At 33.1% G+C, this 24,018-nt stretch overlaps 1 protein-coding gene across 1 annotated transcript in view; it reads right to left on the bottom strand.

Moving 5' to 3' along the window:
- Window positions 1–1,623: 1,623 nt before the first annotated feature.
- TER94 (Transitional endoplasmic reticulum ATPase TER94) overlaps window positions 1,624–24,018 on the bottom strand; it is a 95,012-nt gene continuing 72,617 nt past the window's right edge. The window contains exons 13-19 of the mRNA XM_085826600.1: window positions 22,814–23,026; window positions 18,201–18,285; window positions 13,427–13,520; window positions 12,842–12,971; window positions 9,537–9,701; window positions 7,018–7,175; window positions 1,624–2,255 (exon numbers count right to left, since the gene is read on the bottom strand). Coding sequence (XP_085682726.1) covers window positions 2,171–2,255; window positions 7,018–7,175; window positions 9,537–9,701; window positions 12,842–12,971; window positions 13,427–13,520; window positions 18,201–18,285; window positions 22,814–23,026 — 930 coding nt within the window. The 3' untranslated portion in view covers window positions 1,624–2,170. The remainder of the gene's footprint in view (window positions 2,256–7,017; window positions 7,176–9,536; window positions 9,702–12,841; window positions 12,972–13,426; window positions 13,521–18,200; window positions 18,286–22,813; window positions 23,027–24,018) is intronic.

Below are 24,018 nucleotides of genomic sequence, written 5' to 3'. Positions count from 1 at the left end.
AATATTCTCCTTTTGCTGCAAATCATTCATCGAGCCATTTTTTCACATCTTCATAAAAAAACCAAGTGGTGCTCAGCAAGTCCCCATCAATGCAAACAAGTGATAATCGGAAGGAGCCAAGTCTGGTGAATAAGCCTCATGCAGTAAAACATCCCAGCTGAGTGTTTCCAACGTATTGCGAACAGGTTTTAGCATATATGATGGAGCACTGTCATGAAGAAAAATGACTTAGTGTTGTCTCTTTGGTATTTAGGGCCTTTCTTCAAGCAGCAAACAGTTCCAAACAGTTCAAAATTGGTCAAATATTTTTGGCAACATTTAGTAGGCTTTAAGATCTCATAGTAGATCATGCTTGTTGACTATCATCCAATTGCTCAGCGACTTGTTTCATGTTTGTGAATCATTTTTCGTCCAACAATGCTTGCAATTTCACATTTTTTTTTCTCTCCCCCACGTTCTTTGTTTGCAACTTTGAAGTCACCACTTTTGAAATACCAAAACTATCATTCACACGTGTCTTACGCGTGTTCATCATAAGCTTCTCAAAGCAATCATATCATTCAGCAGCAATTTTCTTTAAATGAAAACAAAAAGTTAATGCTGTCCAGTCTCTTAGTTCGGTATAAATTTTGACATAAAAAATACAACAGTATGCACACACTTTTCTAATTTCTCACTCGTGCACACTTGTTGATTACACAACAAAATGGTGCAGTGTCAAATCTTTATAACAAACTGCATTAGTGGATCAACTATCTGAAATCTGCATTTCATACTTTTGCATTTAGTATAAAAACAATTTAAACTGTGGTAATATTTTGCAAGAATTTGTAACACACGAACTCTAAGAACAAAATTTGAGGCTTGAAAAGATCTAGAGTGAAATCCTGAATTTTGAGGACCAGCAGATAATCTATACTATTCCTCCTGTCAACCACTTTTTCCTATGTGATCGTTAAACCATTTTATACCCGATACACTCAAAGCTCTTTTCTGTATTTTCAGCCAAGGGCTCTTTTAATTTTTCTATGAATAATGCAGTAATATATATAATTTTGTTCAGAAAGTCCTTAGTCCCATCATACCTTGAAAGCTCGCTTTTTCTATTATTAGTCCTTCAGTCTTGTAAAAGCCTCTTTCATAAAAATTGCAATACAAATAAGCCCTCTCTTCCCTGCAGAATAAAGGCTGATGATAAGACACATGATAAGACAATAAAGACACATGACTGTAGTCTTAAAAATTATTAAATAATCTACTTTTAATCACCAGTTTTGAATGAAATACAGTAAATATATATTTAAGTCTAGCCTGTATACGTCATATATTCGCAGATTTTCCCCACCCAGTACAATTTATAAATTCTGAAACATGAGACTTCAGAACAAGATAAATTACTAGCTGAAAAATATTGGGCTCTGATAGAGAAGTTCTGCCACCTAGTATATCGGGGTAAAAAAGAAAAAGAAGGAGGGGGAAAAAAGAAAAAAAAACAGAAACTCAAGAGCACAGCTTTCGGTGTAAAAAAGTTAGCATTTTTAGGGGTTAAAAATTGTTTAATTTTTAGCATGTTTCATATACCAGTACCCTTCAAATGGATAAGCCAATTAAAAAGAAAAGCAATGCAATATTACAGTTTATTTTCTAACCAAAGCTCAAGAATCTTACAAAGTTTCAGAATTTGCATCACATTAATGAAATACAAATAACAAAAAAATAATAGGATTACAGAAATGAAAAGAAAAAATATTACCTATGATTATTTGTACATATGTCATAGATGAGCTAAAAATTTAAGTCCTGCCAAATGAATCAATCAGTGAAGTAAGACATTACAAAAAGGGGAAAAAAATTAACACAGTAGGAAAAACAATGTCGGCTGGTCCACGAAGCACGACCACCTGCACCATGGGAAGGGGCCAGCATCCTGGGAGCCATTCTCCCCAAGCAAAAACATTTCAACAAACCATGAGACATTAATTAATTTTTTTCAAAGTTCTTTCCTCCAGGATAAAATAATGTATTTCAGTGGTGACAATAAAAATGTGAAAGCTGAATCACTTGCTCCAGAAAGAGCATACAGTAGAAACAGTGCATAAGAAAAAAATTTTGAAGAAACCCCATCATTAAGTCATTAAATGTTGATGCTGCTAACTTTGATGAGGAAACCTTAGCTGTATAAATCATCATCACCGTCTTCTTGAAATGAAGGAACATTCTGACTGCCTCCGGTAGACGGCTGAGAAGAAGGAAACCTGAAAAGAATTCATTTTCAAATTTAAGCACAATATTTGAAGGATATTTTGACGAGGTAAGAAATTTTAACCACTTTTTTACAGTAGTTTGCAGGGGCTGGCTTATATAAAAGTTCAAAATTGTTTCCAAAAGGGAAATTATAAATTACATAATTAATAAATTTTATTTGATCCTAGCATTTATTCATCAAAATTTTTAATACCAGTATCTAACTGACCATTTCCTAGCGATTCTATGAAGTCTATCCCTGCTGGAGCCGAATCTGTGCTAGCCACTCTCAGCTGCTTCAAAGATAATGCCTTTACCCATTGTGTTGGTCAGCAAAAATAAAGTTTAAAACTAACAGAAAAATATTTAGATAGGAATCTACAGCAAAAATAGAGAATAATATGTTACTAGTAAAAGCCTAACTAAAGACATCACATATGAAATACTGTAAAGGCCCTTATTTTCGCAAGCCTATCGTAATCGCGAAAATTTAAGTCTCGTGAAATACTTTTTTTTCTAACTTTCTCAACTTTACTTAGGTACTTTTGAAATTTTTCAACTTTCGGTTCTGTTCATATAAAATTCGCGATATTTTCAACTCGCGAAATCACCGATATATTCATTTTTGTGAAAATTAGGACCTGTGAAAATAAGGGCCTTTACAGTACCTAAAACATGGGAAGTTGGGAAACTAATGATGTCAAAACTGCCTTTTCATTCCATTAATACTTTCACGATTACAGAAGTTAGTTTAATAGCACTCATCTTCAGCTCACATTTCAAACTGGATGACCAAATTATTTGCACTTTTGAAGATACATACTGCTATGAAATGTCCAAGCGCAATAAAATGGCTTCCCCGCAAAGCAGTTTTAGGGTTGCCATAAAATAGCAAGGGAAGGTACGGTTGCCATGGACGGTTGGAAAACCTTCTGGAACGATTCTTACTGGTTTAGACCAGAATGTTCTCGAACACAAGCTGAAAGCTATATAAACCCTGCTGGTTCGCAGTCAGTTAGTGCCTCGCCTAGCGAGCTGATAGTCAGTCACTGAGCGAGTGTCTCGAAGTCTAGCGCCGAGTGCATCAAGACAGTCTTTTAATGCATCGTCGAATTTTCTCTTAGACAGCGCTGAGTCGAGAGCTATACTCTTGTGTATCATCAAGTGCATTGCGTGGAGTCTCGAGAGTACGTGGAGTTCCGAGAACGACTGAACCGAAGAGTTGGGAGCTGTACTTGGCTGCTTTGCAGTGAAGCTGTCTCCACCGTTATTGTGTGACAGTGTGAAGGCTGTGTCACTGAACGTGTCAGCGTGTTTATAACAGTTCAACGACTGTAAAAGTGATTTTGGAGCTGTCCTGATTAATACTGGCCAATAAAGTGTGTTTCGATATTTCATCATGAAGTGTCGTCATTATTCACTCCAAATCCTCACGAACCCCGTACAAACGAACAACTGGTGTCGGAAAGGGAAAAAACACAACAATATATATACAATGAATCCTGGTATGACAAATTTCGAAGGACTGGAAGTTTGGTTTGTTATATCCGACCTGATAAGAAAGCAAAACATGAAAAAACTCGCAAAAACATAAAAATGCTTTTATACTTTTTTGCGAATGGTGGGCTCGTCTTTCTTCGACATTGGCCACTCCTAAGGCCAGAAGTGGTGGTCATTTTATTGTGGAGGCACTTAATAGGCGGCCACTATTACCTAATATGAAGGAACGGACAGTTGCAACAGTGCCTTCTTTGGGATTTAAACCTGTGCCCTTCAGTATCACAATCGGCTCCAATAACCACTATACTATCTCGGCGGCTTTTGTGAGACAATATACTTGAAAACTCATAATGAAAAATATTGATCAATTTGTTTTTTACTTAACCTTTTCCTGGGGTCAGAGACACACATTTATTACATTATATAAAGTTCAAGGAAATTTAGTGCATTATGGAGATTTAAAATTTGCTGCTAAATGTGTAACAGGAAATAGCACACCCTGTCTATTTGTTTTTATATTCTTTACTGAGTGAATAATTGACTAAATGGCTTCATTACATAAAAAATTAGTCTCTAGTCCCCGTGAATATGTATGGTTATGCATTTCAAAATGCTTAAAGAATGCAAAACCCCCATTTACAGGATATAATTTGGATAGCATTTACAATTTAAAAAAAAAAAAAAGAGAGAGAGAGAGAGAAAGAAATATGGATTAAAAAATTTCATTCTCTAAAAGACAAATGAGCTCTGTAACACAAACACATAAGATACACTACTACTCCTTTCCCTGAATAGTGAAAGGAATCAAAATTTTCATCATAGTATCTGAATAGAGCTCTGTTTAATGGTCACATGCAATGCATACAAAGAATACCACATTATATTCTATGATTTGTTTATTGCATCCTTATTTTCCTAGATTGGACACACAACATATCACACAGTCTTTGTTTAGAAAACAAAGAAAAGTGAGTTTGAACACGAAGAAAATCATTATAAAGTGTTTTCCTTTGTGGATTCCAACATTCTAAATGTGGACGATTTTAAAGGTTAATAATATTTTCATTAAAATTTGAAGAAATTTTGAAAAAAAAATCGTACCTTCAGAAGTTCACTATAGCACCATAAAATGACATTAAATGTATAGAAAATTAAAAAGTGCCAAATGGTTTGTTCGTTATATTCAGGTGTTTGTTACAGAATTTGACTGCAGCTGGATTTGTAAGACAATTTTAAATTCAGCTTATACAAGGGTTTTGAATTTCAGCTGTTCCCTGCACCCAAATCTTACCTCTTGGGTTTTGTTCATAAATATAGGGTAACCAATTTTTTAATTCAACACACAATTAACACAGGATGGGATAGTAAAGTTTGTGGAATTGTAACCACTACATAAAACAAGAACACATTGTATAACACAAAAATGTACCACTGTGTGCAAAAAGTAAATTGGTAGTGTGATAACAGAAGAGTTAAATTACAAATATTTGAGACCAGCTTATTCCACAATACGCATTAGTATATTTTTTATCAAATGCCGTTAAAATATTTTAATTTTTACAGTATTTGTTAAAATCTGAATCAAGACATATTGCCTCAAATAAAAATACAGTGGAATCTAGAGATATACGAATTTAATTCGTTCCAGCATTGAGCTTGTATAGTGAATTTCTCATATCTAGAAGCAAATTCTCCATTGAAAATAACGGAAATCCAGTTAATCTGTTCCGCATCCCCAAAAATATCAACATAAAAATCAATTTTCCTGGTAAATAATATAACCATAGTTTAACTTTATGGCAAATCCTGACTGGTGATAGGGTTGTTGAGAAAGGGCAGTCCCCTTCTGATTCAGGAAGACTCTCTTCTTGGGAATTTTACCCCACTTGAAGCGTGTTTTGAGTCAGAATCAATTTCTTTTAGTTGCAGGTTTCTTTTACCAAAAACTTATAACACTTGCTTCTGTCTCCTTTTTCAGATGCCTCTAAAATGCAACACTACATTTTCATTACACAAGTTCATGGTGTGCCCACACACTGCTTTAATAGGGTGATTTTCTTATCTATGATTTCTTTCTTAACTTCAACGGCTATAGCTTCCTTCTTTTTTTCTTTGCAGCACTACCTGAGGCAATAATCTTCTTGGGAGGCATTGTGAAATAATTATTTTCACATTAAATGTAAAAAGCAATTAACTCTCAAGCGCACAAACGCGTAGGTCAAAGAACACACTGCGATCTGACGAGGGGATTCCCTAACTCAAGCCAGATCGGGAAACGCTCCACGCATACCAACAACCTGGCTGGCTCGTTCCTCCAGTCAATGCTCATATTTGGAAACAAATTTTTCGCTCATACTTTCCTCATACCTTGAATTTCTCGTATAGAGAGGTGCTCGTATCTCAAGGTTCCACTGTAAATGCATTTCCTTACAAAATTCTAAATACCGTAATTTCCGGAAGAAACACCGCGGCGTTTACGTGTTTAAAATTTTCAGCAGGTGCAGCGTTTCCACCCATGCGGCGTTTAGGTGCACTGTACATAGTTTGGATGGCCTTGTCATTGTGCATAGACTGGTGCTGTTCCCACACAAAAGACCATCCAGTTGCTTTTTGCGAACGTTATTTTGTTTACATTCTTTCCCTTGAACAGACCTACATGCCTTATTCACCCTAAACGAGATCTCAGAACAATAACATTCTTCCCCCTTTCAAATCAACATTCTCATCAGTTTGAATAGTCTCTTTCCTCTGTGATTCGATCCTCTCCCCACCCCTGCCTTTTCTGCAATGGACATGACTCCACCTGCCTCGCAATAACGAACTCTGATGTATTTCCCCTTCAGCGTGAATGGATTTTTCTTGGCATTCTGCCAAATACAGATCCCATCAGTTTGGGTACAAGTACTTGTTGAATAGTTTCGAAGTAAGAAGGGAGCGGAAAATTTTTGAAAATGTCTCTAAACGGCACAGAAGCTATACATTTTTTACCTTTAATTTATTTTTGAGTTATGGTTTCACTTCATGCATTTTTCGTAACTGGTATGTCATATATCAGGACTTAGGTTGAGTTTTTGCATCTATACGGTCCACGACGATGTCATGCGCAATTTAATCTATTGCAGCGTTTCTGTGTAATTTTAATTTTTTTTCCCGCCATTTTTCTCGAGTGCGGCGTTTACGCTGATGCGGCCTTTCTTCCGGAAATTACGGCAATTGTTAATGTTTTAAACTCTTTGCAACAGAAATAAGTATGGAAGACAGTGGAAGACTCACCTAAAACTAGATCCAAATCCTCTACTTTGCTGTAATGTTTGAGCAAACATTTCATATTTTCTAATGTCATTATCACTGACAGACCTGCGAGCGAATTTCATGGCTTCCTCAAAGTGGTCACGACGAATTTCGGGCACCGGGTCGAATTCGTCCGTATCCTGAAAGATAAAAATTTGAATTTAGGCAAGAAATGATAAACATTTCAAGATTTTTTTTTTTAAATATGACAGTATTGATAATTATAGAATGTGGATTACGTTAAACCCTTCATATTACAGTTATCAGATCTGTTACCATTTTGTACAGAGAGACATGCTCTCTTTACTTAGGTATATACGGTTGGGCAAATCCCATAATATGGAGTTTTGGGGATTTGTCCCCCAAGTGGAGGCTGGTAATTACACTCAGGATTCAGAACCTGTTCGTACCATAACTATTTGTTTTGGTTTTACAATCTTATATTCAGCTCTATCACTGCACTTCAGAATATCAATTACATGTCTGAGATGTTGGGAAGGTGGTGAGAGTAATAACAAGCACAAACCTAAATCATTCATTGTCATTATTCAAAAATTCAAATTAAATAACAGCTATTTGTTATATCAATTCTAGTAAACCATACATCTGCTTTCAAATATGTCGTCTTTATAAGTGAAAAATTCAAAAGACTTTAAGGTGGAAGGGAACTATAAAGAAAGAAAAATATCAGAAGCAAAGAAAAAAGAATTTAAAAAAAATATAAAGGTTTTCAGATTTTATATTACACCCAAAGCAGCTCTCTCTCTTTTTTTAACCTTTTGTGTGTTGCCTTTATTTAATAAATATCATGTTCTTCGCACTTAAACCATAAAATTCTAATCAGTAATACAAATTTAAAAAGAGCATATCTTTAGAATTAGATCCCCCCCCAATAGAGTCGCCATTGCTTCCTTCAAGTTCTTTTAATCAAAAATCATTTAAAGTTTTACAAAATATGAAATACATAATAAAAAAATTTTTTAATTAGGGCTTCCAGATGGCCAGAATTTGATGGCTCTAGGTACCGTCATTTTATTACAATGCGAGAAACATACATACATTTATGCAGATTCTTCATTATTTAATATCTTTAAATATGAGGGTTGGAACTTTAATAGTGGCAACACAGCTAAAAAACGCTACACTACAAAACCCAAGAATATCGCGTATACCACACATGAACTACATACCTACCTTACCTCTCAGCAAAAAGACTCGTCCTGCCTACGTCACGCGCATGCAGAGTGACGGGAAGAACAGATCCTTGTATTAGCTCGCGGTCTAAAGTAAGTGTTGTCAGTATGTTTTCAAAACAAGAACAACAATGTTGGATAAAAATTGAATGTGCCAGAGGTAATACAGCATGACAATGTCATCAAAGGCTTCAAGAGGCTTGAGGGGAATCTGCATTGTCTTACAGAACCGTAGCAAGATGGGCGAAAGCATTCAATGAAGGATGCAAAAACATGGCAGACATGCTGCAGCCAGGGCGTCCGAGTGTTAGCGATGCAGACGTGCAAGCTTTGTTCCTTGTTCGCAGAAATATTTTTGGATTATGATTAGGCACAATGATTTCTTGGTAAATCGACAAGTTTAAAAAAAAAAAAAAAATGGTGCTTTAACCTTTTGAGGCCGGGGGCTTTGGAAGCAGTAAAAGCTACCAAAGGACGGGGAATCTTGAACCGAATGCTTTCCCCACTTTAAGAAATCACCTCATATTTGCAACAAAGATTCTTGTGTGTAGTTTAATGGATTCTCAGAGGGGTGAATTTATGTCGCAAAAGAAAGACCTTTGAGAGATAAGGGGTTAAAACCCTAGGGGCGTCAAATTTGACATTTCACCCCACCTTTCAGCCTGGGAAATAGGGGAAAAAGACATGGCCACTAAAGTGGACAACCCCGTCTTTTCAAAGAGAGGACTCTATGGCCACTATAATGGCCATCCCATCTTCAAAAGGTTAATGTTCATTTCTTGCACAGGAAAAAAGAGCTCAACTAAAATAAGAAACAGGGCAAAAGCTCACTTTGATGACAGAAACTTAAGTCGGCAACATTTGACAGTTTCTTGCCAACTTGGTAACTTTCTGAAAATTTTGGGAAAACATTTTTGAGGTTCTATAAAAGATAAGCAAACCATACATAAATATGATTCTGAGAGTCAGAGCCAATCAAATCTTATTTGTTTCACGAGTTTGCTGAGTAATACTGGTAACTTACAATATTTCTCATGTGTTAGGAAGGATTTACCTTATCACTGCATTCTCAGTGAGTTTACAGCTTTTATTTTTACTCTGTATAATTTTGCAAATTGCATTACACTGTTCCTTCAATAATTTATTCTTAAATATTTTTAATGATCTAATGATCAGAAAACCATGAAAACACCAATAAAATAAATTATTGAACAAATCATAGTAATAAACACAGCATAAATGCAGAACTTAACAACTGTAATAAAAACATTCAGACTTGGAAAAATAATATAAAGACCATAAACTTGCCATTGCTGCAGGTGCCTCTGGATTCTGTTGTCTTTCTTTTTCTTTTCTAATTTCAGCTTCAATCGATTCCCGTATAGCTAACTTACAGGCTCTCTGGCAAACTTCTGTCAGATCTGCTCCACTGAATCCCTGGGTCACCTTAGCTATGTAAGTAAGCTCTACATTCTACATGATAGAAAATTTTTTAAATATTAAACCATCTATTTCTATTTCAGATTTTTAAAAATTTACTTGCACAATGTAAAAGCAATAAACAATGAAAATAATAAAGCACTTAAACAGGGAAACACATATTAATACATTTTTTGGTTTTGTCTTAAATCAGATGTTTATAAATCACAGTTTCTAATCAGATAGTGCACAGTATGTATTTCAGATTCAATTTAGATAATCAGATACAAAGCTTGAAGCACCTGATTTTACCTATGTCAGTTTGAATTGGTATATGCAATGTATTCATCCAACAATTCTGACGTAATCTTTGGTAAATCTACAAACTTGCAATTCTGAGCATAAAAATTTAAAATTGCGAATCTTGAAAAATCACCAGATGCTTTAATTTCCATCCACAAAAATCTTGATTTTAATTTTGACTTATTCAATCATATATTTGAACTTCAATAAGCTAAAATATAAGGCACCAATGAAAACTTTAACTGAAAATTCAAGTTAACAAGGCTTTTGGGAAATTGCACTTAAAAAACCCAACTGACACGATTTAGAAGTGAAGGTAAATCATATTTAAAAAAGAACATATTTGTTACACAAATTAATGAAGAAAATAATTCCCAAAAAGTCTTGAAATATAATTAAAAGCAAAAAATGTATTATGACATTGGCAATAAAAAATGCATATGCAAGAAATTATACGACTGATGATAGAATAACAGTGCACCCATCCACTTCAATAAATATTGAAAGTGAATAAAACAGACAACAAAATATTTGAAAACTACTACCTTTGGGTTTCTTAAAAATAGAACATGTTAAACAGATCAGTTTTGTGTTTAAATTCACATACTTCATCTCTAAAATCAATTAAATTTCTTGGCCCATAAATTCACTAGAGTAAAGATACCTAAAAAAACTCGGAAAAATCACAGCACTGCTATTTATTCTGTATTTAAGATTTCTATAATAAAATTTTGGAAAAAAATAAAAAAGGGGAACACAAAACTTCATCAGAACTGTTATTACTGAACTTTCACAATATGTAAAATTTTTGGATGTTCACTTCCAAGACACTGAAAATTTGAATGTGACAGTATGGATCATAGACCTGTTGAATTGCAATATATTTGATCTTGGTATGCAAGAAAAGTTGACAGCATTAAAGAAAGATGTTCAAGCACAAGTTTCAATTGAAAATAATGAGTTTTGGAATTTTAAAGTCCAGAGAAATATCCTAAAACAATAGTTGTTACCAAACAACATTAATGATTTTGCACTGTTCTTATAGCTAGTAGAAGCAGGCTTTAGTCAGGTCGATAGTTTACTATAGTATATAAGAAACTGGCTGAATATTTTTGAACAAGGTTATTTAAGAATTCAGCAATTTTATGCTTAATATTTAAACAATTGCACCAATACATCAAGTACAGCCATCACTCTAATTAAAATCATGCTTCTATGCAGATAGAATCTGCAATATTTTTTCTGAAAATTTGTGTATATTTGTAAACTTATACAGAATAATAATTAAAAAAATAATAACACATAAATTTAATAAATAATTTACTTTAAAACTTTTGTTCATATTCTTAGTCTAATTATTATCATTCAGTTATTTATGTGCAATTATTTTTATTAAGATTATATTACATTCCGTATATAACAGAGGGAATCGTAAAGGAGTAAGTAAGGGAGTCTATGAAGAAAATCATTCTTTTAAAGGGGGTCAATATCAGAAAAAAGTTGGAAATTCCTGGTTTAGTCAATTCATACATCAATAAATATATGAAAATAAGTTACCCACAAGTCTATCAACAACAGATGTTATTGCTGATCATCAAACACACATCAGCCAATGAGCACAAAATAAGCTATTCCTCATGCTCTCTCATCAGTAAACAGTGCAAATTTTAGAGACACATTTGTTACACGAACGATTTTTGCTGTGTTTTTTTATTCTGCTCAGCGGAAAGATTGGCATTCATATACAGTCAAAAGTCGTTAATCCGGACTCGTCGGGACTTCGGCGATTCCGGATTATAGATCATCAGTTTAAATCTGGTAAGATGGCATGCAGAAATTACAAAATTAAAAATATGAAACCGTAATTTATGAAATAAAGAACAATTATGATCTAAAGGGTATCAAAACTTACAAAAAGAAAAAGCTTAATATTTATTTGTTTACTTTATTAAACATTTCTTTCAATGTCAGTTGTTTAAGTTGCTTCGTTTTTTGTGCTAATACTTTCTCTTTAATTCTATTAAACAGACATAATTTCTTGTTTAGTTACAAAGTTCCGCTGTTCAAGTCCTATAACTGCTGTGTCGTGAATACCGACTAATTTGTCAATCGAAATTTTTTCGTTTTCAATAACCTCTCTGTCACTTCCTTCACTATCGGAAGTGAATTATAATGACGAGGAACTTGATTTAAATCATATCAAAGAAGGAGTACATCGAGATGAAATACTACATTTGGTAAGGAATTATAAGCCAAATAAAATAAAAACATCTGCCCTGAAGATAAGGATAATGCTGACAGATCAACTTCCAATTCATTGCGTGCCGCGGCGTTATCATAAAGAGGGCAAAATGATAATATTATGAACAAATTTGCGATGCTCGCAAAAACTTTGAAGCAAAATGTGCCACTCTCATCAGGAGTTTTTATTTAAAAAAAAAAAAAAAAAAAAAAAAACTGATTACAAGATTGAACTTATTTCTGTTAAAAGGTTCAGTTTCTTTCCCTTTCATTATTTAATCCAAAGATATAAACCAAAATATCTATTCACTAAATGTCAAAATTCTTAGGGCATCCTTTATTATTCCATTAGAAGAAGGGAATTCCTTGGAAACTACAGTTTTTACCTCAGTCAGTGTTTTACTTAATAAGAATATCAGATTTTATGCTTATATGCAAACTTATTCCTTCCTCAAATTTGTTTTGCATTGTCTACATACTAGTGAGTTGCAGCAGAACTGGCTTTCACATTGCTGTTAAAGTCTTATAATTTTTAAATTATTTTAAAGTAATATTCACATAATAAAATAAACAGTTGATCTTTCTTATTTTCATCTTTAAGGGGAAGGAAATTTTCCATAAGAAGAGGGCATTATTCACTGTAATCTTACCTTTGAAACAGGTGACTTTCGCAAATTAGCTTTCAAAATTGATTCTCTAGATTTTTCATCTGGTAATGGAATGTAGATCAACTGGTCTAATCTTCCAGGTCGTAGAATAGCTGGATCGATGATATCAGGCCTGTGAGCAGAAAATGTAAGTTACTGCATTTAATATTTCCACAAAATTTATACAGAAGAAATGAAATGGTCTATTCACGAAAAATAACAGTAAAATGGATTTAAATTACTGAAATAATAAGAAGAGAACAATAAATGAAGTGACATAAAATACATAATGAATGTGATTTTAGCTTTGCATATCTCACGAAAAAAATAAATCAGCAAATAGAAGGTTTCAATATTAAAAATAATCAATGATGATAATAATGATAATATATTATGGAAGAAACTATTAGTAAATATAAAGTATAATTCATACAATAGTTACATACTTACATAGTGTATAAAATGAGTTAGAAATTATATATCACATATCCTGCTTTCTTTATAAATAAAAGACTGCATTTTAAATATATTTATTGATACTAATTTAAAGGAAAAAATATTTGAATAGAATGGTTAAGATTCAATTACCGATTGGTTGCACCAATTATGAAAACATTCTTTTTGCTGCTCATGCCATCCATTTCTGTCAAGATTTGATTAATTACTCTGTCAGCAGCACCACCTACAAAACAGTTACATAAGTTACTTTGGAACGCAGAAAAAATGTTTTATATGATATTTTTATAACATTTTACTTATACGAAACTGTATTAAAATTTTGCCCTAATATAGACTAAGTTATGCCATCAAAAAGGATCAAAATTTCTCATTTTACAGTAATGGAACTGCATGCACTTAATCCTGGAATAAAACAAAAATATGGATTTTCCTAAAAATCTGTACATCTAATGTATTGCACATAAACATAACACACTAGAAAACAGAAGGCACCTACTTAAATCAACATACCTTGCAAAAATTTTCTTCATTCAATATTTCCAAATACAAAACAGCTAATTAATTTAAAAATAGACATTCAGAATCTAAACAACATCTAACAAATGATAATGATACAGATGTTGTAGGAATAATAACAGATGCAAAAGATTGTTTTCTAAGCACACAAACATTCCTAGAAGAATGCTCAGAAGATGAACTTGACATTTTGATCAGAAAAGAAATATAATGAATAATATATTTCAGAAAAGAAATATATGATCAGAAAAGAAATATAATAAATAATGAAATTATAGGGAAAAAATTAAATTTGCTCTTCCCCCTCCCCAAGCTCAAGATGACAAAGAAGCAGAATCAAAATAACTGCATATTGTTGACTATTTGCACATTAAAAAGCATAAATGGAAAGAAACAATGTACGTTTTTTTTAAATACCATTATATGGTAAGGCAATATAAAAATTTATAAACGGTGCTCACATTATTTTAAAAATGATAAAAAGACTCGGATGGTTGTCAGTGCTCTTTGTTGGACTCATGAAACTCTTGCAAAAAATTAAATAATGTGACAATGGCTATCTGGCAATAATTAATCAAGTTTGAATGAGGTTTAATAGTTGAAGCTTAGTACTAGTTTTAAGATTGTCAACTTCCACAACATACACTGCATTGCCCATATCTGCTGAGTTATTGACACCAATGACTCTGATGAGAAGCTCCCTGTATACAAGAGAAACAATACAAGAGAAACTGAATGCCACATTGAATGAAAAGTGCTCTAGAGACATGCCTATGAGAATGGTGCAGCTGAATTTGCTGTTGATAAGATACGGCAACAAAATAAATACCTAACTTACAACACTTGGAGTTGGCTTCACTGCTTCTTTTGAGCTTGCAAACATGTGCACTGGACTCAAAATGAGTAAAGTTAACATTTATAATTGTATGAGCTAATAACTGGATTTAGGTATGGTGTAAATGTGTCCATGGACCCAATTTATCAACAAGACATGGCGAAACTACTGGTAGTTCTATTACGGAGGGTGTTTACCTGGCACCGACTAGGTTCTCTGGTTAAATGAAACAGCCCTTGACAGAAAAGCACTATGTCCAGTTGCTTAATGACCATTTGCAAACGTTTGACTTCACAAATCTCAGTAACAACAGGATCTTTCAGAATGATAATGTGAAGTGTCATTAAGCACTTAACTGTTTTGCCCAAAAAAGGACTTTTTTTATTTGTCCGTTTACCACTCGGGCAGTGTATTTTCCTACACCAATCCACTGATTTTCCCAGCTTTTTCACATTTTGTGTTGTGCAATGTTTCTAATAGATGCCTCTAGTAAGTTCTGGAGGTAATCAATTATAAAATCAGTTCAAGGATATGTTTTACAGCTTTTCATTAGGCGAAGAAATTCAACAAGTTTGTTTGTATGTGTTCAGTTTGTATGTGTATTAGGCTTCTTGAATAGTATTTATTCCCAATTCTGGAATGAAATAATGGGTGACAGTAAATGGCTCATAACAATACAGTGAACCTCGAAATATGAGCACCTCTATATACGAGAAATTTGAGATACGAGCACCTCTACATACAAGATTCGAGAGAGCACCTCTACATACAAGAAATTCGAAATACAAGAAAGTATTTCACGAGCCAAGCTGTTGGTAAGCATGGCCCAATTTCCCGATCCGGCTCGACTCAGGGAATCCACTTGTCAGATCACTTGGTGTTCTTTGATCTACGATTTTGTGCACTTGTGAGTTAATTGTTTATTACATTTAATGTGAAAATAATTATTTCGTGACGCCTCCCAAGAACAACACTGTTACCTCAGATAGTGCTGCAAAAGAAAAATTAGAGCCATGACTGTTGAAATTAAGAAAGAAATCATAGATAAATATAAGCATGGCATAAGAGTGATAGAATTAGCGAAGAGTTATGGCTTTTTGACACCGAAGATCTGCACTGTCCTGAACAAGGAAGAAATTAAGAAACTTAATGTAGGCAAAGGAGTTACTGTTACTTCCAAGCACCGTCTAAAACTCCCAGAAGCTGTTGAGAAGTTGTCATTGGCATGAATTAACAAGAAGCAATTAAGGTTAGTGTCGGAAGCTATCATAAATGTTAACTACAGTTATATTATTAACCAGTGTTATTTATTAGAAAAATTTATTTTTATGTTGATATTTTTGGAGGTGCGGAACGGATTAACTGGATTCCCATTATTTTCAACAGGGAAGTTTGTTTCTAGATACAAGAAATTCACCATATGAACTCCAACTCATATCTCGTGGTCCCACTGTATATAAATTCTGATACCGAATCAGATGGCAAATCCAAATTTTCTATAAATGATTCTGATAGTCCTAAAAGTTCTTTATCATAATTCTCTAGTGATGATGAGGAAACAGAAAGTTTGGATGATCTAATTCAGATTCGGAACTTTAATGAAAATCCTCCTTCACCACTGCCAAGATTTCCTTTCACAGGGAATTAATTCACTTCTTTCTCATTTATCTCCTGTAAAGTTTTCTTTCCAGTTCCACAGTTTCGTCAGAAAAAAGACAACATGAAGTAAAAATGCCTTCATTTCGCCATAATTAAAAATTATCTTAAATTAATAAATGCAATACTTGTGACAGTTTTGACCGCTGATTTGAATTCATAAAACTGAATAGAATGCAAAATTGTTTATAAAAAATATGCTCATTTTTGGTCACAATATGGCAGGAAAATGTGGTTAAGCTTCATGATTAGAATTAGCGATGATTAGCTCGAGAAGCATTCTGGACAATTCTAGCATGATTTTCCCTTTTAGTTCTCTGAACATTAATTCTGTGAAAGTTAGTAGCGATATGATCAAAAATCATGCACAAGACTTATCACCCAAACATCTTTCTTGGGGATTTCCACTGATTAGTTGAATCCCTGCCATGTCATGCGTCTGCATTCTTCTAAGCTAACTTACCTTATAACAATGTCAAACTGAGGTTCAACGGTATTGCATAAAAATTTTCTAAACCCTTAACAATTTTCAGCAATGTATCATATACGATAGGGATTCCCAACCCACAGCTAACCGTTCTACGCCTGCAGGAAATAATGACCCTCAATGATCGTTTAACGTGTGCCCGGCGCTGTGCAATCACAATAAAAATGCTTTAGTTTTCAATAAAATTATGCGTAAAAGTTTTCTCATTTTTAGTGAAATAGAAATTGCATCCAGCACAAAGCGAAATGCGACCAATCACTTTTATTATGTTGCATGTATTATTAACTCTACCCAACTATAAATTCACCTTGAAAAATAAAATGGAATTCTAGAATGCGCTCTTAAGGGCCGTTCCCACTGGGGTTTATCTGAGCTAACGAACCCAAGTGACGTAGCCGATCCATCTCCAAAACCAGTTTTTTCCCCCACAGGGCAGCAAGTTGAAAAATCTCAACAGCACACACAGCGGAGCTAGTCGACACAGGGAATTGACTCCATTATAGCTCAGAACAACCATAGTGGGAATGGCCCTTTAGGAACAAAAAGGCTGGGAACCCATGCTCTACAACACCATGGATCTCCAGTTTTCATAATTAACAAACACTTTTTCAAACTAGGTACAAGTCGCAGGTAAAAAATTCTTACATGCCACAAACAGTAACAAAATCTATTCTTGGCTGCACAATTGGAAGAATGGTCAAGAAACCAGAATAAAATAAGCAACCATGCAAATGTCGCCTAATAAATGTTGTTTAGATATAGTTCTTCATGAACAGATCCAAAATGTAGTATCACTCAGAGAATTAATATGCATATTTGAATCCCACATTCAAAACTTAAATTTATACATGATTGAGCCTGGATTCTATAGCTTCAAAAAATGTTTATGAACATTTTGACATAATTATTAGATATGAAATGAATGTCCACTAAATAACCACTTTCTGGTATATAGAGAACAGTCAGATATGACTTTGTGGCCAAATATGAAAAATTAAATATGTATAAAAAAAACCTTGCCTTTTCTAATATCAAAGCAATCAAATCATCATTGAATTATCTCTGCAAATGCCATGGTAAAATATTTCTTAACTATAAAGAAAAACCAAAAAAAAATTTTTTTTTTTCATGTCACATTTGTCAATTTCTAGTATACTGTCCATATTAACCATCTCATCAGTCAAGCTGGTTTTATTAAAATATGAGATTTGCTACTACTTACAGGTCCTTACTTAAAATATTTGACACTTAAAAGGAGGGAAAACAAGAAAGAAGATATCATTTAGTACTGTTATATAGAGAGACAGAAATAAGTAATGATACAAATCTAGCAAATAAATACATACAAAAATTGATCATGTATGTCTACTAAAATGGCTAAAACTGAAAACTATATATTCATTGTTTACCTGCATCACCAACATTTCCACCTCTGGCTTTTGCAATGGAGTCCAGTTCATCAAAAAATAACACACAGGGTGCAGCAGCTCGGGCCTAATGGAAGAGAGGATCCTGATTAACTTACTCTATATAATTTGTCTTATAAAAACTTAGCCTATATAATTATATATATATATACATATCAAATGTTGTATGATCTTAAATTCATTTAGTGCGAAATCAAGTTATTCTACTACTTGCACAATTGCTGCAGAGTAAGTTAATAATAATATTATTTAGTAAATAAATTATATATATATATATATATATATATATATATATATATATATATATATATATATATATCTTATAACTTGCCCTATATAATTTTTTCTTATAAAAGAAAAATTATGCACAATATGTAGTTTTAACTTTTTTTTCTTAACATAGCAAAATGAATAAAGATCTTATGCTTTTTTACTGACGACATAAGCAGAAATACCATATATTGTATACCTAAATTTCATATATATTACAAGTTATTAAATGGTAACACTAAAGTTTGTCATATCAGTAAATCAAAATCCCCAGATTACAGGAAATGTTAAGATATTTCTAGGTAATCCAGTACAAAAATACCACCCATGGCATTCCTGCAAGCATTAAGCAACCTCAACTACTCTAGATTCTCCTATCAGAATGATTCCCTCCCTTTGTTAATATTCGTTTTAGAGAGGGCTGAGGGGGATTCAATCAAGTGACCAGTATGTGTAGGGCCTAGTAATACAAGCTCATCATCACTTATTTTCTCACATGCAAGCTTAAGTTTGAAGATAAGCTACAGGTAATAATAATACATCTGATGCCATTATGAACACAACTGTCAAATAACAGCCACTGGGATTTAAGATTTAAAAAAAAAAAAAAAAGCTTCGCCGTCAAAGGACTGCCAACAGATTGTTTACGGTGTATTGACAGATATCAGATAGACAAACATAACTATTAACATCAATTTCAGATTTGTGTTCCAACAATAAATCTCAAAAGGAGATCACAAACTGTACTTACCAATATTTCCTTTAAAGTGTGAAAAGCCTATATTTTCTATTAAAAATTAATTGATTCTCTCCTTCCAGGGACCCCCTTTTTTACTTCCTTGTACGAAGTAAAAAAGGAAGTATTGTAATCGCGAAAAGTTTCTAGCAGCTTATTCCAATGAAAATATCCATTTTGACCGCTATCGAATGCAATTTAACTATGTTTTTGCGTGATATCTGTACGTAAGGACAGAATAAGTACTCTTTTCCTTCAAAAAAATTATAAAATTGCTTTAAAATTAATTCTGAAGAGAATTTTTTGTAGCGTATGTACGTACGTTTGTGCGTGCGTACGTATATCGCATAACTCAAAAACGAGTAGCCTCAGAACGTTGAAATTTTGTATATAGGACTACTATAACATGCAAATGTGCACCTCGTATTTTGGTTGCAATCGGCCGCACCAAACGTATATAAATATATTTATATATATATACACTATTACCCGGCTCAGTGATCTCAGTTTCTTTACTCTTATATGTTTGTAAATTGTATATTTTTTGCTTTAAAAATGATTGAATTATGTTGTTTTTATCTTCCGGTTAAGGATTTTATGCCTTTAGTAAATCTGTGCGCAATATTTTTAGAAAAGTTGTTTAATTGCCGTTAAGCCTGTTTTTAATGGCGGCCATTGATGTTTACATTTGAAACAGGAGACTAGTGGATTTGTTGCCAATCTAGAGGAACTTAGCTTCGCAACAACAAAGATAACACATTCATTTATTATTGCCAATTAAATCATGCTTAATTCTTTCTGGAATTTTTTCGAGGAAATAAGCGTTTGAGATTTACTTCATAATTTTTAATATAGATATTTTGAGTTTTTATGTATTTTTGCCTTGTCGCGATGTGAGAACTGAATTAATTAAATGAGAAATGCTCAATCGTCTGTGAAAAACTGTTTCATTTTTGTTTTGCTTGCTTAATTTCTTTTATACATAGTTTTAGCTTTATTATAGTATTTGAATAGAACATGTGGCAATGATTAGATAATTCTTTAAATGATATACATTTTGTGCATTCTGAGTTATAATATGAATGAAATATAATACTGTTAAGTAAACCTAGCGCCAGAGTGTCGTTATGGTAAACAAAGTGAATTTTAAAGAATGCATTTATTCTATTGTGATTTATGCGCTGTCGGCGAAGTAGGTTTAATTCAATCTAATAAGTTTAAATAAAATGCAAGAAAAAAATGCGTAAAATTTAATATTCCGTACAAGGAAGTCATGTGGTGTACACATCAGATTTTTTTTTAAAAAATTTTATGCAACATTAAGACAGATTACTTCTCCCCTTATCTTATTAAAAATTTCAAATAGTTAATGCAAGATTATATACTTATCACACAAAAATTATAAACAGAATAATCACTTAACCCTCTCGCTGCACACCCCGTGATTTCCACGGGCAACGTAAAAGTAGCAAAATTTGCGCAACCCGCGATTTCTGCGGGTATGAATTTTTGCCGTTTATTTAACTGTGCAACCCGTTCTTTTCTCATTCAAGGTTTCCTTCGGCTTTTCTGTGATGTTTAATTGTTTATTTAGATGTGGACTAACAGATGCCATTAGTTGTCCACATTTCTGCCACACATACAAGAATACATAAATATAGCATTTTGCACGTGCTTTTCAGAGCTTAGAGATGTCTGGCAGGAAGCGTTTTGCGAGTGATATAACCTATATCTCTGACGATATTTCCGACACGGATAGTAGTTCTGACTCTGATTTCAAGTATATTGAAGATAGTTGTAGCGAAATTGATGAGAATTTCTCAGATTCCTCTGAAGATAGTGATAAATCTGAAAATTCAGTTTCTATTGAAAACGTTCGACGGTAGTGCAAAATTGATATGCAAAATATTACATTATGCAAATATTTTCATTAGTATAATTGTTTTACCTTTGTATTTTACAAAATAAATCAAAATTTAAGCAATATTAATTTTCAAAATTTTCCTTTTATATCATTATTCTTCAATTTCAGTATTCTGACAACCTTTTTCTATGATCTAATTCTATATTGAAATAAAAACTCTTTTACAAAAATTTTTTGTATATTTTAACTCTAAAATATATTAAGATTTGAAATATGTAATAAAAATATGCAATTTTTGAACCTACGAGGGCCATCCAGGAAGTAGATTAAGTTTCCGTCTGTGTCCGCTAGGGGCGGGGCTAGCGCGGCCATCTTGGGGTCAGAGCGTTGCGCAGCTCAGTCTGCATCTAGCAGTGCTAGTGAGAGGTTCGTGCTGTGCTCCATTCAGATACTGTGACGGTTTGAAATGTCTGCGTTAATTGAAAATCCCGCAAGCTGCGAGGTGCGCTCAGTAATAAGGTTTCTGACTGCAAAAAACTGTAAACCGATAGAAATCTATCGGCAGCTTCGTGAAGTGTATGGGGACAACATTATCACTGAAGGTGGAGTGCGTCAGTGGGTCATAAGATTTCAAAATGGCCGAACCAATGTTCACGACGAAGATCGAAATGGGAGACCCAGCATAGTGACCGCCGAACTTCTCGAAAAAGTCGATGCTAAAGTCCGTGAATTGAAATTTCACAATAACGGAACTTTCTTTGAGTTTTCCACAAATTTCGCGAAGTTTGTTGCACGAAATCATCAGCGAAAAGCTTGGTTACCACAAGTTTTGTGCAAGATGGAGTCCAAAAATCTTGACAGAGGACCACAAAAATCAGCGAATGGCTGCAGCGTTGAACTTTTTGGACGCTTACCATAAGGATGGTGACTCTTTACTCGATCGCATCGTTACTGGTGACGAAACATGGGTGACCTATTCCCTATTCCCAGCAATGAAGAAGTGGCTGGCTATGCAGCGTTTTGATGACGACGCACAGCTGCAAGAAGAGGTAACGAAGTGGTTGAAGGCGCAGGCGGCCGAATTTTTCGACGAAGGAATTTCCAAGCTCGTACATCGCTACGATAAATGCCTTAATTTGTATGGTGACTATGTAGAAAAGTAGTATTTGAGTGTGGCTTTCATCTGTATATAATAAAATTTGTTTCCTATACTTTGTTTATTTTTTTATTCCAAAACGTAATCTACTTTCTGGATAGCCCTTGTATTTTAATAAAAAAAAGTATGCAGTGAGAGGGTTAAATATTGCACACAAATATTGATATAAATACTCTAATACAGAAATAGACTTCAAATATAGGCTTCAAAATACGTTTTAAACTACTTCTGAATTCAAATGGTCTAGACAATAAATCATATAATTTTGGTAGGATCTTTTGGGAACAATTTTCCTTTTACAGAGTATATTTCCCTTCCAAAAGTAAGATAAGAAACAATTTATTAATTGGGATTATATAAAAATCTAAATTTCACATATTTTCACTAAAAATATATTGTCTGAACGCTTATTTTATTTGGGTTCATGATCAGCCATTCAAAAGATATTTAATTATGCTTTTTTTATTAAACATCTAATAAAATGCATAGCAGGAAACCATATTCTCTCAAATGCTTCAAATACTATTAAGACAAATTATAAAATTTTTACCTCAAGTGAATAAGCATACCTTATCAAAAATATCCCTGACATTTGCTTCTGATTCACCAAACCACATGGTCAACAATTCAGGTCCTTTGATGGAGATGAAGTTGGCCTGACATTCATTGGCTATTGCTTTAGCAAGTAGAGTTTTACCACATCCAGGTGGACCATAGAACAACACTCCTCTTGAAGGGGTCATTCCGAATTTCAAAAACTTATCTGGATATTCTACTGGATACTGAAATATTTTACAAAAAATGACGAACAAATAAATTTAATGGTAGTTACAAATCAAATAATTTAAATTTTAAATGATGCAAGACAGTATATAAAATATAAGTGAATGCAACAAATATAAGTGACAATGGTACAAGTATCAAAATAAACTGAATTTCTCGTCTAAGCCTGATGACATGTAACATTGAGGAATACATCTGCATTAAGCAGTCATATGATTACAAAATATGAAACGGGCATTTTGTATCGACATTACAAAACATTTGACATTACAAAATGTCATTCAAACTAGCTTTTTGACATTACAAAATGTCAAAAAGCTAGTTTGAAAACACGACTGATTTCTCAGTACTATATATGATCAAGAAAATACATATTCAAATTAGCAAACACGAGAAATCCAAGTATAAGCTTATTTAATATATGAAATCAAAAATTGAAGTTTAACTTGGTTTAATATATGAAATCAAAAATTGAAGTTTAACTTGGGAATGCGCAACTTAAAAATGTATCAAAATTTAAAAACTCCAAATTTCAAGTTATAAAATACTTCATTACATTTTTAACTTATTTTTTGACATACCACCCAAAGGGAAGGAGAAAGAAAAGAAAAATGTGGAAGGAAGGAAAGGAAAAAACAGAGAGAGATAAGGGGAGAAAATTTTTAAAAAAATTGATTATATCTTCACACATCAGAAAGAATTTTCAATCAAAATGAGCATATTTTAATATGCAAAATCCAAAAAAAGTGTGGTGATTATTTTAATTATAAATCACATTTTTTCACTTAAAAAATTACAAAAGCAAGTTTGGCTGTACTGTTTATTTATTATTTTGTCTATTATAACTCATTTACTTTACAGTTTTCAAATTGTTTAGTTTCTCTATCCAACTTTGGCATCAAATTTTACCTTAGTGCAAAGCCAAAACTAGAAATTAAAAATGGTATATTTTGCATATTCTTTTTGGTATTTTGATTATACTATGATTTAT

This window comes from Stegodyphus dumicola, chromosome 11 (genome assembly GCF_044657685.1).
Source record: "Stegodyphus dumicola isolate Sdum_Otavi_A_Nest chromosome 11, ASM4465768v1".
NCBI lineage: Eukaryota > Metazoa > Arthropoda > Arachnida > Araneae > Eresidae > Stegodyphus > Stegodyphus dumicola.
Note: the sequence above shows the minus strand (reverse complement) of the source record. Positions and strands in the feature narration are given on the sequence as shown.